This window comes from Stegodyphus dumicola, chromosome 7 (assembly GCF_044657685.1).
Source record: "Stegodyphus dumicola isolate Sdum_Otavi_A_Nest chromosome 7, ASM4465768v1".
Taxonomy (NCBI): Eukaryota; Metazoa; Arthropoda; class Arachnida; order Araneae; family Eresidae; genus Stegodyphus; species Stegodyphus dumicola.
In genome coordinates this window covers 54,775,309-54,791,324 of record NC_140774.1, presented here as the reverse complement: position 1 = coordinate 54,791,324, position 16,016 = coordinate 54,775,309, and the positions used below count along the sequence as shown (strand labels likewise).

At 32.2% G+C, this 16,016-nt stretch overlaps 1 protein-coding gene across 1 annotated transcript in view; it reads left to right on the top strand.

Moving 5' to 3' along the window:
* LOC118197453 (multiple PDZ domain protein-like) overlaps window positions 1-16,016 on the top strand; it is a 181,413-nt gene that overhangs the window by 17,738 nt on the left and 147,659 nt on the right. Inside the window, exons 5-8 of the mRNA XM_085820229.1 lie at window positions 9,467-9,590; window positions 10,721-10,812; window positions 11,428-11,563; window positions 12,252-12,335. Coding sequence (XP_085676355.1) covers window positions 9,467-9,590; window positions 10,721-10,812; window positions 11,428-11,563; window positions 12,252-12,335 — 436 coding nt within the window. The remainder of the gene's footprint in view (window positions 1-9,466; window positions 9,591-10,720; window positions 10,813-11,427; window positions 11,564-12,251; window positions 12,336-16,016) is intronic.

Here is a 16,016-nt window from a genome sequence, read left to right as displayed (position 1 = left end):
GGATGCGGATGGTGCCCGACGGAAACATCGCGGACGAAAACGGCATGGAGAAAACAACGCAAGGTGAAAACGTCATGGTGCAAAACATCGTGGGAGAAAAAAAAAAGCAAAGAGAAAACAGTGCAGCTCTAAAACATCATAATACGAAATATCATGGTAAAAAATAAAGCAGTTCAAAAACTTCGCAGTTTAAAAACATTGTGTTCGAAAATATCGTGGTAAAAAATAAAGTACGCATGATGATAACATTGCACACATCCGTTTTTCAGGTTTTAATAGCTGTAAATGCATATTTGCATAACGGTGGGAGTGCAAGAAAGTAAGAGGGATATTTTTACTTTTGTATTTCATATTGTTGAATGAACTAATAAATTTTTGTTGAAAAAGTAAGAAGGAAACTGAAGTTTTTAAAAATAGAAAATGAGTAGAAACTTAATGCAGTTTATAATACTTAATAGAATTTTAATTTTACATAGTTAATTAATAAAGATAATTAATAAATTTATCTTCTTTTATAAAGTTTTACTGATAATTTTTCATGAAAAATACAATCTAAAAATGTTTACAAAATGGAAGATAAGTAACTGCATGAAGTTACCTCTATAAAAATTGTTTAGTTAATTATCAAATTATTTTCTTTCATTTTTGTTGATCTGATATTTATTTAGTGAAAATTATGTCTTGTTTTGATTCTATTTCATTTTGCTTTCGAACATCAGAAGAATTAGTAAAGGAAATGAGTGTTATCATTTCAATGAAAGATCTCGTTACAACACAAACCGTTTATTTACAAATCTAATAAGTGACAACTCTACTTTCAACATTTGAAAACAACACTCAAAATATAAATGGTGTAAGATAACACTCATTAATTTCTCAAAATACATATGAAATGCGACTCGGAGCCATTTTTCTCTTTTTCTCATAAAAAGAACAAGCTCAAAAACATAAGTATAAAAAAAGCTTCCACTGTTGCCATATGTAATTTGCTAGATTACATTAAACAAAGGTAATATTAGATTGAGGTTCAACTTTACAATTTCTGTTTATTCTTAAATATTTTCATGTATAGCATGTAATCAATTATTTGGATGTCGTTTTCTTAGTTCTGACGAAAGTCAGTTACATAATATGTCAGTATGGAATTTAGATTTATAGGATTATGCCAAAGCACACTAGGGCTATCTTCTGAAGAGGAGGGATGCCTTTGCAGTATACTTTCTCAGGAACTGGCACATATTCATGTTACACATTAGGAAAATCATGAAAATCTCATGCAACCAGCTCATTTGCCTGATCGAAATACCAGAGTTCAACGACTTTACCGCTCAGGCACTTATTTTCAGTTTTTAAATACTTAAGTTTCCATCTTACTTTTCCTACAAAAATTTATTAGTTCTTTCAAAAATATGAAATATAGAAGTAAAAATATCCCTCTTTCCTTTTTGCGCTCCCAAATAATTGTGTAAATATGCATTTACAGCTTTTAAAAACCTGAAAAACGCATGTGTACGATGTTATCATCATGCAATGATTTGTTTTTACCATGGTATTTTCCACGACGATGTTTTTAAATGGCTTTATTTTCGACCACAATATTTTGTACCACGATGTTTTAGAAGTGTGATGTTTTCTCTTTGCTTTATTTTCTCCCACGATGTTTTGTACCAGAACATTTTCACCTTGTATTGTTTTCTCTGTTACATTTTTATCCACGATGTTTTTGCCGCAATGTTTTCTTCTGTAACCAGTGCAGAGAATATGGTGGATGGGGCACAACTGGAGTGAGATGTTTTGCTAGATAGCTGCGGACAAAGAGCGATGCGTGAGAAAGCACATTGTCATGATATAACATCCTGGTCTGGTTTTTAAAAAATTCATGCATTTCCCTGCATACTACAGCATTCCTCACACATGCTATAAATCCTTTTTTTACTTCCTTACCATTTGACCAAAGGTTTAAAGTCCTGGGGAACAATGCCTTTGCTGTCAAAAAACACAACCTTGCTTTCAAAAAAACACAACCACTATCTCTGATCTTTGATCAATTCATGCATACTTTTTTTGGATGAGAAGGCCCTTTGTCCAACCACTACAACAACTGCACCTTCATTTCAATATCACAGCCATAAAACCATGTCTCATTGCCTGTTATAATGTTCTTTTCAAAGTTTTCTTGTTATTAGCTGTGACGAGCAGTTCCTTGATGATTTAAAAAAAGGTGTGTTTCTGATCATAAGTCAGCAAACATGGCATGAATTTTGCACTGACACAACACATCTGAAGTTTGTCATTCAAAATTTAATGGCATGATCTTACACTGATGCTTATTTCGTCAGCAACCTCTCAAGCAGTTGAACGACAATGTCCATGAATCACAGTATAAACTCTCTCAACATCTGTTGATGTAGAAGGCCGTCCATGTTTAGGATCATCACTGATTGATATTCTGAGATGCTCAAAATGCTTAACCTACTCATAACACTGCATATGACTCATACAGTCTTTGGCTAAGCAACTGAAATGTTTTTGAAAGTTTTGCAAAGTTTCACACGTACATGTTGTTCTTCAAGCTCTTTCATTGCCACTTTGGCACTAATCTGTCGATCGGCATGTGCATATGCTCGTTTCAGAGGCTCACCAGCTAAATGGTCAGAGCTGTAGCTCACCAGCTAATGGTCAGAGTGAAAATTATGACCAGTAACAGTGTATTGTTTAAACTTGCCACTGTGTGCATTCAGTAGCCATAGCACATTCCCTCTCTCAGTTGGCACACTATTTTAAAAGTTTGGTTACTTTGCACAAGTGCATTATTTATTAATGCTTTTGGAATTGCTGTCTGTTTTATGTTAATTTTGTTATGTTCTTCACATATAATTCCATTCAAATGAAAAAAAAATTGTGGGTTTGTCATTAGTGCCTTTAGCATTTTGTTGTAATTAATAGCTGAACATGGACCACCAAAAGAAACATCATTGAGTCACGTCCAACTCATGCAGTTACTTTTGAAGAGAAATAATGCCCACTTTGTATCACTTCTGACTCCTGCTGAAGGGAAAGTTTGAATGGCTTTGAAATCAAAGCATATGCAAAAATCTTGCATGAAAAATGCTATTTGTTCTTTTCAAGACTCCATTTTCTCTGTTCAGATAGGAGACTGAAAATTTTGGGAATATACCAAAAATTCTTAAATTATATGTTAAACAAGCTAAAGAAGAATTATGTGAGTAAGTAAAATAATATTTATATTCAAGTTGGGATGTGTAATAATAAACATATTATTAAAATATTACTAATCTTTTCATTTTTTATGTGTGTTCTGTCTTTATAATATTTGTTATTTGAGTTTAAGATCTTTATGTCTAGAATTTTATATAATCTGCAACTAACGTAAAATTGTTTTTCTAATTTTATAGATCAAATTAACATATATGTAGGGGTACCACAAAATAATCACAATGTTAACATTGCTAATAAGCATTTTGTAATTGTGAATCATGCCTAAGTTAGCTTAGGATTTCAAATGTGTATTTGTGAAGTGGTATCGTTCTGAGTAAAGTGTTTCATTCTTGATGCTGATATTTGTGTAATCTTTCTCTCTCATGCCTTTTTTTGTATGTGTGACCATAAAGAAGAAGAACTGTACATGAAATGTTTTATTTATTTATTTATTAAGTTTATTAAGTTATTTATTATTATGCAGCTGAGGTGATGATTATGCTTTTGCCGAGATTTGTAAATTACTGATGTATGAGTGATTTTACAGATTCAAAAATAAGAACATGTCAGAATGCAATGTTATGACTTTATAACATCTTTTGATGAGAAGAAATCATATTTTTATAGTGTTCTTAATCATGCGCTGTATTATTGTACAATGCATTTTGCTAAGATTTTCCTTAAGGATGTGCCTCAAGTCTTTTGATCATGTTTAAGTCTGCTGAATTTCCAGGCCAATCAAGTGTAATAATATTATTTTCCAACATGAATCTTCTGGCAGATTTTGAACAGTGGTATTGAGCTGAGTCATGTTGAAATGTCCCTAGAAAGATTTTCAAGAAAAACCACAAACCTATGTTTTGAAATTTCTGTATTCTTCAATGAATTCATCATTCCATCAATGGAAACTAGATTTCCAGTGCCATTTACAGTGAAAAAAACCCTAAAAATATTTGTTTCTGAGAGTATTTTATAGTTTGTCGGTTATATTGAGATCCTATTGATTCACCCATGCTTCACGTAATAACATTAAATGTGTAGCTGTGAACAAATAAATGAGTCTCATCGCTGAAAATTACTTTTCTCCAGTCATTTGTGGTCCAAGATTTGTAATTTTTGGACCACAATAATAGCTTTGCTTCATTTGATGCATCAGAAGTTGTTTCTTAATAGACTTTCTCACCTTCTGATCAATGGTGAGATGTCTACACTGCACATTTGAAGGATGAACATCTAGCCAATATATCTCTTTTATAATCTTTGCTAGTTTTTATTGGGTTAATAATTCCATTTTGTTGTAGGAATCGATCAAATTTTGGAACTCTTTTTTTTTTTCCTTCCACATTTACCTTTTCTTTCCGGAGAAAATGATCCAGTTTCATTCTGTCTCTTCAGAATTCAAGAAATGCTCAGTTTTTCAACATCAACTATGAAAGCAATATTTGTTACAGTCATGGATGTGTGACTGTAAAGTGTGATAATCTCTGCTATCTTTCAAGGTGTTAATACATTTTTAGTACACTAAAATAAATGAATGGAAAACATGTATAAAAAAGTATGCAAAAGTAACTTCCTTTTCTTTCAGAAACAAGCTTTAAAATTGTCCTAAAATTAACAGACAGAGTAATGGCTAATTGAATTTTTGGACTTAAAAAAATTGAATTGAATTTTTGGACTCAAAAATCTGCATTGAATTGAATTTTTGGCTAATTGAATTTTTGGACTTAAAAATATAAAGAGAACTTATGTACGTCTTATTGTTTACATGATAACCTTTAGAATGACGCAAATAAAAAGTGATGCCAGATGCATAAAACAGTAAAATAATGATGACACTGAAACTGCACATAATATCAATTAAATGCTTGATTCTCAACAGCCTCCTTCGAGCATAAAAGTAGTCATTGTTCATATAGATTAACCTTTACTTATTGACTGTTTTTACACCAATCAACTTCTTCTGGAAATGTAACTGAGGTGCTGGAAGCACCTTCGTCAGAATGTCTACTGGTTGTTCATTACTTCTGACATAGCCTAATTGAAAACGTCCCTTCGAGAACTCATCTTGCACAAACTTGTACCTTTGGTCAATGTGCTTTGTGCGTGCGTGGAACATTGGATTTTTGATGTACTTGATAGTACCCTGATTATCAATTTGTAGGATAGGCAATGAGACATTAGCTATGTCATTGAGAAAGCTCTTCAACCATATCAGGTCTTTCGTAGCATCAGCTGCTGCCATGAATTCTGCCTCTGTCGTCGAACTGGATATGGCCTCCTGTAGCTAGCTTCGCCACGTAATTACACCTCCACCATAGAAAGAAATAACACTTGTTCGAGACCTGCGTGTTTCTGCACAGCTGTTGTTATCTGCATCACTAAACAACATCAAACTTCTATCATCTTCATTATTGTACACAATTCAGGTGTCCTATGATATTGCGAAGGTACCTTAATGTTATCTGTACTATTTCCCAATCAATCTCTGTAGGATTGTTTGCTTTCGAGACATCAAACTCACTGCATAAGCAAATCCGGTCAGGTCCCCATCGCCAAGTACAGAAAACTGCCAACTACTGATCGGTATGATATTTCACTGCTGAGAGGTTTCGTCTCCTTGATCGTGATCATGCTGTCATCATTTGATTGACCATAGTTGACCTTGAGACTTGACTTCTTTACTGGGATGTGTGATGTCTCCATATCGCTCTAATATCTTTCTTGTAAATGCTTCTTGGTGCAGGAAGAGTGAGCTGTTTTTCAAGCATTTCAAGGAAACAATTTAACGTCGTTACTTGAATGTTAAAATGTTGCTTGAGCTCGTCCATAAATGTGAAGAATGCTGCTTTGTCCTGAACAGCGACAATGCCATCATCAACATAAATCGCCATCAGCATCTTATGTCCATAATCATTTCGTGTAAACAGGCAGTTGTCGGATTTACTTTGTATCATGTTATGTTTCTTCAGCACGTCAGTAAACTTGGCATTCCAACATCGTCCAGCTTGTTTCAAGCCATATAAAGGTCGAAGCATCTTGCATACACACTTACTTCCGTTGTTATAGCCTTTGGGTTGATGTATGTAGATCTCCTGAGTTAGGTCACCGTAAAGGATTGCCGTCTCCACATCTATTTGATATAAGTTGAGATTCTTCTTGGCTGCTGTTGCAATTAGAGCTTGAGTAGCATCATAGCAACACACCATCCTAAAAGTGTGTTCGTAGTTCATATTCACCGTCTTGGTGTACCCTTTTGCTACTAAACGGGCCTTGAATCTCGATTGAGCCTTCGAGATTTGTCTTCACTTTGTAAACCCAGCGATTGTTGAGGATTTTATGTCCGTTAGGTGGCTCAACAAGTTTCCATGTTCGGCATGCAAAGCCATTTCTTTGTACATGGCTCATTTCTAGTTGGCATATTCAGGAGACTTTGTTGCTTCGTCATATGTTTTAGGCTCTTCCAACTTCAGAATGCTGTATACACATCGTAGCCATTAAATCTGACAGGCCATTGAATAGTTGAACGGTATCGCAATGTACGCGCGGTCATCTGTGTTGGTTCATCTTCATCAGTGCACAGATCACCAGCCCCCTGTGTGTCTGCATCATCATGTGCATCTTCCAAAATAAACTTCATACTGCTTGATAGACCAGTGTTAGATGCTAAATTTGAAGGTTGGGAAGTAGGGGCGATTTGCTGTTCATTGAACACTACATTGGCATTTTTTATCGTATCATTTCTTGATGGTATGAAAATGCAATACCGATTGTCATCACAATAACCAACCGAATAGCCCTTTATTGCCTTGTCATCTGATTTACCTCTGTTGACATTTGATACATGTACAAATGCAGCTGATCCCAAAACTCGAATTCTGTTGATTGCTGGCTTGCGTCCAAACCATTCCTCAAACAGAGATTTTCCTGTAGTCTTACTTAGTCTAGTTCGATTAAGAACGTTAACAGCTGTAGATGCTGCTCCTGCCCATAGGAACTGCGGTAGGCCTGAATCCTTGATCATAGTGCTAACTGCATTCATTATTGTACGATTCTCTCTTTCAGCCAATCCGTTTTGTTCTGGTGTATATGGCATAGTGATTCGCAGCTTGATACCTGCATCATCAATCAGTTTCATCAATTTATCATTCTCAAATTCACGACCACCATCTGTGACCAGTTCTTTTATATTTATACCATCTTTGTTGGTCCGAACAAGAAACTGCTTGATTTTATTCACAGCCTTGTCTTTATGTCTCAGAAATTCTACATGTCGAAACTTAGTAGTAATCGTCCTTAATCACTAACATGTACTTCTTCCCACTTCTGGATAAGACTGGTGATTCGAGTAAGTTTGCATGTATTATCTCACCAGACTTTTGTTCATCGACTTTGTTTACCATACGTGTATGGCTCACAAAATAGTCCATCGTTGATAAAATCTATACCATTTGGGCACAAGTACTGTTTCACGTCCTGTATTCCTTGATGCCCAAGTTGTTGATGCCAAAGTGATAATGGCAATTTTATCGTTGTTTTCATTGACGTCTCAGGAAAAGGAGTTGTGAACCAAGTAGGCTGCAGCAGCAGAACCCCCTTACTTGACTGGCTTTGCACGTAGTTCAAAGAGTCCATTTGATGAACATGGGGCTTCTAAAAGTATATTATGTGGGGTCTCCTTGCGAAAGAAACGTCAAATCATATCATCTGAATAACCAAAGTTCGAGTTGCCTTTGAGGCTGATAACAAGTTTTTGTCAATTTCTGGTGCGTACACTACATCAGTAAGCTCAATAGATTTTTGTACGTTTCCAACTGTCGCACACATGTCAATGTCCCCCCAACCATATGCTGGTATTGTCTGTTTGTTACCGACTGTGATTTCTGCTTGTTTGTTAAAGTGACGGTACGTCTTAAAATATTTGGCTGAATTTGTAATGTGTGCTGTAGCTCCGTCGTCTTTAAGCCACACATTTCGCCCACAATCATTTTCTTGACAAGCAAACGCACTGCATTGAGTATTTGCAAAGAAGGTCTCTGTTTTGCCATTCATTGTGGTTGGCATGTCAGGGAAAACTAGGCAAAATTTACCAATCAATTCAGTACCAATTTTAGGTGCATACAATACATCAGTGAGCTCAATAGATTTTTGTACGTTTTCAACTGTCGCGCACATGCCAATGTCCCCACAATCATATAAAAAACTGTTGCAGAAGAGTGTCCAATTTCACGCTTGACACCTTCTCAAAATTACTTAATAGCTCATTCCATATCGCTAATGCAGAATTACCATGCATACGGATCAAATTTAACACATTCAGTGAGACATTTATGCGAATGATCACAGCAGCTTTTGCATTCGTTTTTGCATACGCTTTTGTGGCTTCGTTGTACTCGCGTATCGTTTTTTCATTCGCGCTTTCTGCCGGAGCTTTTGGCTCGATAAGGGAATCATCGAAGATGCCTGCACAATCGTTGAGCACAAATAAAGAGTTTATTTCAAATTTCCAATCAGTCCAGTTGGATTAACCTTCCAATTTGGTACACTGAACAAAATTTTTAGCTTCCATATTACGTCGTCATTAACCAGGAAATATGCAACAAAAAAAAGCTATCGGTACACTGTAGTGTCTACATACACACTGTTCATGTCGAAGTGTTGAAATCAAAAATGAAAGTAAAAAAATCCGGGATTCAAATACGTCAACATAGCCATTGTTAATTTATTTGCACAGTTGAAGCGTGCTGGGCCCATAATCTGTTATAAAATTAACAAACAGAATAATCGCTAATTGAATTTTGGACTTTATTAACAAAAAAGTAAAGAGAACTTACGTATGTCTTATTGTTTATATGACAACCTTTAGAATGATGAAAATAAAAAGTGATGCCAGATGCATAAAACATATTAAAGCAATAAAACAATGATGCCACTGAAACTGCACATAATATCAATTAAATGCTCAATCCTCAACAAATATGGTGCAGTAATCCTAATTTATTGTGTAAATCAGTTCTAAATAGACAGTAGCGAACATCTAAATGTCATTCAGGCAGGTAAAATTGCTTTGAGGGCTTTCCTGGCACCAATTGGCAAACAACTTAAAATTTTATGAAAAATTTGCTCTGTGCTAATTAATTTGCATACATATGTACACGTAATTTGTATCCATATATGAACTTTGTGCAGACAAAATTATGCATTTTAAAAGTAATTATGCATTTTATTATGTTTGTATATTCATTTTCAGATGCAAAAGGATCCAGTTCTGTATAGAAGAAATGAACGTGTAGATATGGAAAGTTTTGAAGTTAATTTGATTAAAGATCATCAAGGTTTAGGCATAATTGTGGCAGGCTATGTATGTGAAAGAGGTAAAAGATTACATTCTGATCTATTTATCTGTATTTGCTTATTAGAGCCATTTTGAATTCTTCAAAAAATTTATGAGACAGACAATTTAAATTAACAAAATTTTTATTCATGTTAAAGGCATTGAAGTTTATTAAATGGATCATTTAATAAAATATAACTATCCACATTATTAAAAAGATAAAAATATAAATGATCCACATTATATTTTTAAACATAATGCGGATTATTTTTCTTTAAAAATATAAATGATTTATATTATAGTCCTGCTTTATTTTAAATTAATTTATAAATGCATTAATCTTCTATGATTTTTCTAATAAATTATTATTAATTTATTTGTTTGTGTTAGCTGCAATTATATATTGTTTTATGTATGTCTGCGTAAAGTTTATAAATTTTTGATTGATTAATATGCAGTTATTGGTGAGCATAAGATTGGCAGTGTGAAAATATACTTATCATTCATTGGATACTTAAAAATGTTTAGATAAATTGTGAACATATTGTGTTTCTTTTTTCCTTATGCATTATATACTATTCCATCTCTCATTTGAAAAAAGTATGGTATTAAATAAAAAAACCAGTAACCCACGTTGTTAATTTTACAAATCTGCTTTATTAGCATTGTCTTATTATAAACAAAAGAAAAACCTGTTTAAAATTTTTGATTACTGTAAAAATTATAGCCTTTTTTAATATTGTTTGATTTCAGTGGCATAATTTTAATTATTTAAAACTTTATAATTTTTTTAATAATTATTCAGTTTTGTGTTACAGAGTAATGGCTTTCTTATTTCATATTTTTCCTGCTTGATTTTTCTGAATTTATGATTCCTGTGATTGTTTTAAAATAAATTTATTTATCTTTAAATCTGTTCTGGGATGTTTAAATCTGTCTTACAGCTTTTGTAATGATAATTAGCAGTATGTAATATAAGCCGATAAGTCTGGTAATCTAGATGATGTGTGCTTATAAAAAAAAGGCTTGGTAATCGTATAAGATAAAAAGGTTTTAGAATCTTGAACCGATGGTTATTATAATCTAGTCTTGATTTTATTTAATAGTTCTTTATTTTCTAAATTAACTTTGTTATATTTATAATAATGTTAAATTAATTTTTTCTAATAGAAGACATTTCTGGTATTTTTGTGAAGAGCATAGCCAAAGGCAGTGTAGCAGATCTATGTGGCCAAATCAGAGTGCATGATCAAGTTGTAGAGGTGACATTCTTGACTTTTCTTTCTGAAGGGTTTTTTTTTTTTTTTTTTTTTTTAAATAATAACTGGAACTTATGCAAAATATCTGGAGAGAAGGAATTTATTAGAAATGCAATATATATTTTAATTTGGATATTAATAGTAATATTAATATATTATTAATTTAAATAACATCATTTTTTCTTAGTTATAATTTTATTATGTTTGTAAAGAAAAGAACATTAAATCTGGAAAAGTTAATTTGCTTTGTTAATTTGCTTCAAACACAATTCATATCATTATCTTAATCTGTAATTTTTCAACTTTCATGTAGTTTAGAAGTCTTTTTTTTTTTTTTTTTTTTAAGTTATTTATAAATGTTATTTATTATGGAGTGAAAAATTAAGTAAAGAAAAAGTGAGTGATATATAGTTTTATAACTTGTAAAACTTTAAAAAAATGATGTTTTTGTAAAATTTATAATTTCAGAAGTTTTATAATTATATCTTATCTTTAATAGTGCAATAAAAATTAAGTCGCCATAGAAAGGATTATTCCCAGTGTATAAGAGAAGAATTTCTCTGCAGTTTGCTTAGCATTCTCTGATCATTAAATTGTGTCTTTTGATTCTTATATCAGGTGGATGGTCATCCTTTAAAAGGCTATTCAAATTGTGAAGCTGTAGAAATATTAAGGAATACTGGAAAATATGTGAAACTGCAGCTTGCAAGGTACCATCATGGTTCAAAATTTGAACATTTGCAAGAAGCAATGGGTAAATCCTATTTTGTTTTTATTTTAGTTTTAAATTTGTATGAATTCTGGTATCTATGGTTTGTTACAGTGTCTATATATCATGATTATTTCCAGATGCTTTAATTTTACATTTCTGAAATCTGGACGAGATATTATTATGCATCACAAAAGAAAATTTGAATTTTTATTGCATTACTTTAGTTTGCACAAACACTATTTGTAGCATTTTTGTATAATTCATTGAAATCACACTATACAGTAGTAGGAAGCATATATTCAGTACAGACCAGAGGGATTATTACTGTAATTAAATTTTGTTATTTTAAATCTCAAAGCAGGTAGTTGTATTTTTATAAAAGATATTCTTGTACATAAGACTTAATAACCTTAAAATATGTTCTTTATATTTTGTTGCTTTTTTAATTCATTGTTATGTTAAGATGGATAAATTTTATATTTATTTAAAATCAATGTGAATGGAATAAAGTTATATAGATGTAAGCCATTTTATTTATATTAACACATGGTTATTAAATAACATATGCTATAACTGTTGATGCTGAAAGTTTTCAATTTTTTATAAAGTTTTATTGTTAAAAACCACAAATTTGTTTTTACTAATAAACCTTTTTGTTTAATTTTTACTAATAAACCTTTTTGTTTTTCTTTAATTTGTTTTTACTAATATACTTTTAAATTTTTTATAGGTTCAGATAAAATTCATTATACTCATGAGTATTCTAATACCTCTCGAAAATCTATTTCTAATCCACATTCTGTTGCAAATAATAGTAAGTATTCTTGTAATGTTTTGTTTGTTTTTTAAATGTTATTTTTTTAAAGTTTTCTCTGAAATACAAGGTTCACTCGCAAAGTAACTGGAGAAATGAAAAGAACAAACAGAAAGAGGAAAGAAAAGGGGGGAATAAATGTATGTTTAGAAAGAATGATGTCTCAACTCTTGTTAAAGCCAGTTTAAACTGGTTATGTTGTCATTCGCATATCAAAATGCCTGAGTCATTTTCATTTACTGAAAAGATATTGTAAAAAAAAATTTTGCTTTGAAATGGAACATCATTATAGCATTAAATTTCATTACAGATTAAGTAAATCTGCTACTAAAACATTAAAGGTAATTCAAACTGTATGTAGTGGTGCACTGCTATCAAGAACACAAATGTAGAACCATTTTAAATGTGCACGCAAAAGTTTTGAAGATAAACCAAAGATAGGGTGCCCTTCAACTTAAAAGAATGAGGAAAGTGTGGAGAAATCCATTCTTTGGTAAAAGTTGATGGATGATAAGAACTCATCAACTTTCAGATATGCTTGGGATAAACAAAGAAATCTGTAGATTAATTTTAATTTAAAATCTGAAAATGAGGAAAGTTTGTGCTCAGTTTATACCTTGAATTTTGACAGAACAGAAAAAAGAAGACAGAAAAGCTTGCTGTGAAGATTTACTGACTACTGCAAGAGATGATAATAATATCTTAAATTGTTTCAAAATAGTGGTATATGAAATCTGGTGTGCAATACAACCCAGAAACAAAAAGAGTGTGCAGTGGAGAGGACCATCTTCTCATACTACACACATATACACTCATACACACACACACACACACACAAAAAAAAAAAAAAAAAAAAAAAAAAAAAAAGGAGCACAGGTGTCAAAATCAAAGACTAAGGTGATGTTGATTACATTTTTTAAATACAAAAGACTTATTTATCATGAATTTGCCCCTGAAAAACAGTCAATTAATCGGTATTTTTAAAGGGAGATGTCTGTTTAATTAAGAAATAGGATAAGACAAGTTAGAAAGTTTGTTTTTGATTCTGGACTTTTTTTTTTTTACACAATAATGCTAGGCCTCATACAGCATTGTCTGTACAACTGTATCTTGCTAAGTATTCAATTACGGTGATAAATCACCCACCACATTCTCTCAATTTGTTGCCAGCTGATCTTTTTGTTTTTCTGAAGCTTAATATAGTCATGAAAGGACAGAAATTTGAAAATGATATTTGGTTTTGCGTATGTGATTATGGCAAAGCCTCAAGCCTTTGTGGAGGCTCGCATACATGCTAGACATGGGGAAACCATAAAAATGACCATTCAGCCAGCCTGTTTGTGGGATTTGAACATCAGACTGAACCACTAGTGTTCATCGAATTTACCACTCGGCTGCTGGCGGGCCGAAATTTGAAAATGTCTCAGATAATTAAGTCAGCTGTTATGTGTATTTTGCAAACAGTTAGTTCCAACACCTATAAATAGTGTTTTGCTAACCTGGAGGAATGTTAAAAAAATTGTATACAGGTTTTTTGCCGATTATTTTAGAGATAAATTTAGTTGAAGGTTCACAATCTTTTTCTCCTTTAAAAAAAATTCTAGTTATTTTATGAGCGCACCTTGTGTGTTGTAAATCTGCCTAAATAAATAAAATATTTATTTAACTACGTGAAAATTTCATTAGTATAAGCTTAAGAACATGCACACACACATGTATACTTGTGAACAAAATTTGGGGATAATGCATTATAAATATAGGATTAAATAGTAAATTCAGTAGCCAATATTAAATGATTGATTACTGCTGTAAAATGTTACAGTGAATATACAAATTAGCGACTTCATGCTTTTTTGAAATTCGAAGAAAGTATATAAATTAGGTTAAGTTAGGTTATTTAATTATGGCAAAGCCTCGAGGGCTATCTGCCTAAGGGGAGGGATGCCTTCGTGGAGGACTTTCTAAGGGAAACTGGCTCGTATACATGTTACACATGGGGAAAACCACGAAAACACCCATGCAGCCAACCCATTCGCCGGATTCGAACCTCGGACTGAACTACCAGTGTTCAGCGACTTTACCGCTCGGCCGCTGGTGAGCCCAGCATATTATTTAAGACATGCTATTATTATTATAATAACAGTATTACAGGATTAGGAATGTTGGCTGAAAAATGAAAACTGTGAAAAATCAGTGTTCTGTTTGAGCTGTAATCATGAAAGCTTGAAGCTGGGAAGAAAATGTGGTTACTGGTAAAAGATATTTTTCGTTAGATTATGTCATTATGTCTATTATTGGGATATGAGTTTTAAAAAAAATTATAACCAATAAAGTGAGTCTTGTTTCTGGAGTAACTGTTTAATTTTCATCTTTAATTAGACAGAAATAATAGGTACTTTTCCGTTTCGCCAGCGCAAATCTTGCCAAGCAGACTTTATTGGCGACAACATACAGAATACACATAAAAAATGTTAACAAATGTTAGTTCTAATAATGTTTTATTTTGAAGGCATAAACATTTTAATATCGTTTAAAATTTTGAAAAAAATCCAATAAATAAATAAAGACAAAAAATTTGTAAAAAGATATTAATTTAAGAATTTTTTATGGTTCAATATCCTGATTCGCCTTTTCATATCACGTGACCCCAAGTAATCTCATCTCATGTAAACTACACTACAAAAATATAATTCTCTCAGTAATTATCTATGTTAATTTCAAGTTAAATCTTAATTTGGAATACAAGTTTAAGTGCAAGAATTATTTCAATTCGTATGAATAGCTTACTCAGAAATTATGTAAAACCGCAGTGCTTTACTTCACTAGTGCATTCTCATTAGAACTGATGAATTTAAACCTCGACTTTGCATTTTCTATATTTTCGCCTTCGGATAAGTGATGTGATTGCATCCTAATTGACTAATTACCGTAAATGGCCTTAGGCAATAAAACTGAACTATCTAGATAAAAATTCTATGTAACTGTATGCCAGTAATGAAAGAAACAATCAATCTGATAAGATATGGCTGCGACTTGTTTTGAAAATGAGGTGTAAAATGTTACTAGCAAGGATATTTCGTTTGGCTTCAGTTGTACCATTTTTGGCGACTTTATTGCTTGCATCAGCAAAACGGAAAAGTACCAAATAATATTTTGTTTTTTTTGAAAAAAAAAATATATTAATTCATTAGGGCATTTATCTCTCCTATTAATTTTAATGAATTTTTCTTGTCTTTGCCTTCGTCGAAAAGCAAATAGGAATTTTTTGGCTTAAATCAAAAGTAAATCAGCTAATATGATACAGTGCAATCATTATTGTGAAATTAAATGTCTTGTATGAATCTAAAGTATAATTTGGTGGTATGCATAATGATAATGACTGCCTCAGCATAAATTGATACTTTTTCACTCAATCCTAGATTTTAGATTAAATATTATCTAATAGCTATACACAACAAACCATAGTGGTCCTTGAAATTTTAGTCTGTTATTGTCTTATTAATGAAAAAGGCAGGATAATGTAATTATTCGCAGTGCAAAAATTAAATTAAAAATTTTTGGATAAAGCTTAATTAATTCCTCGCGTATAGGCACTTCATCGTTCAGTTAACATCCATCCTAAAATCCATTTTGGCTCAAGCTTGTTCCATTCCTTCACTTTAGTGACTATGAACTACTTGT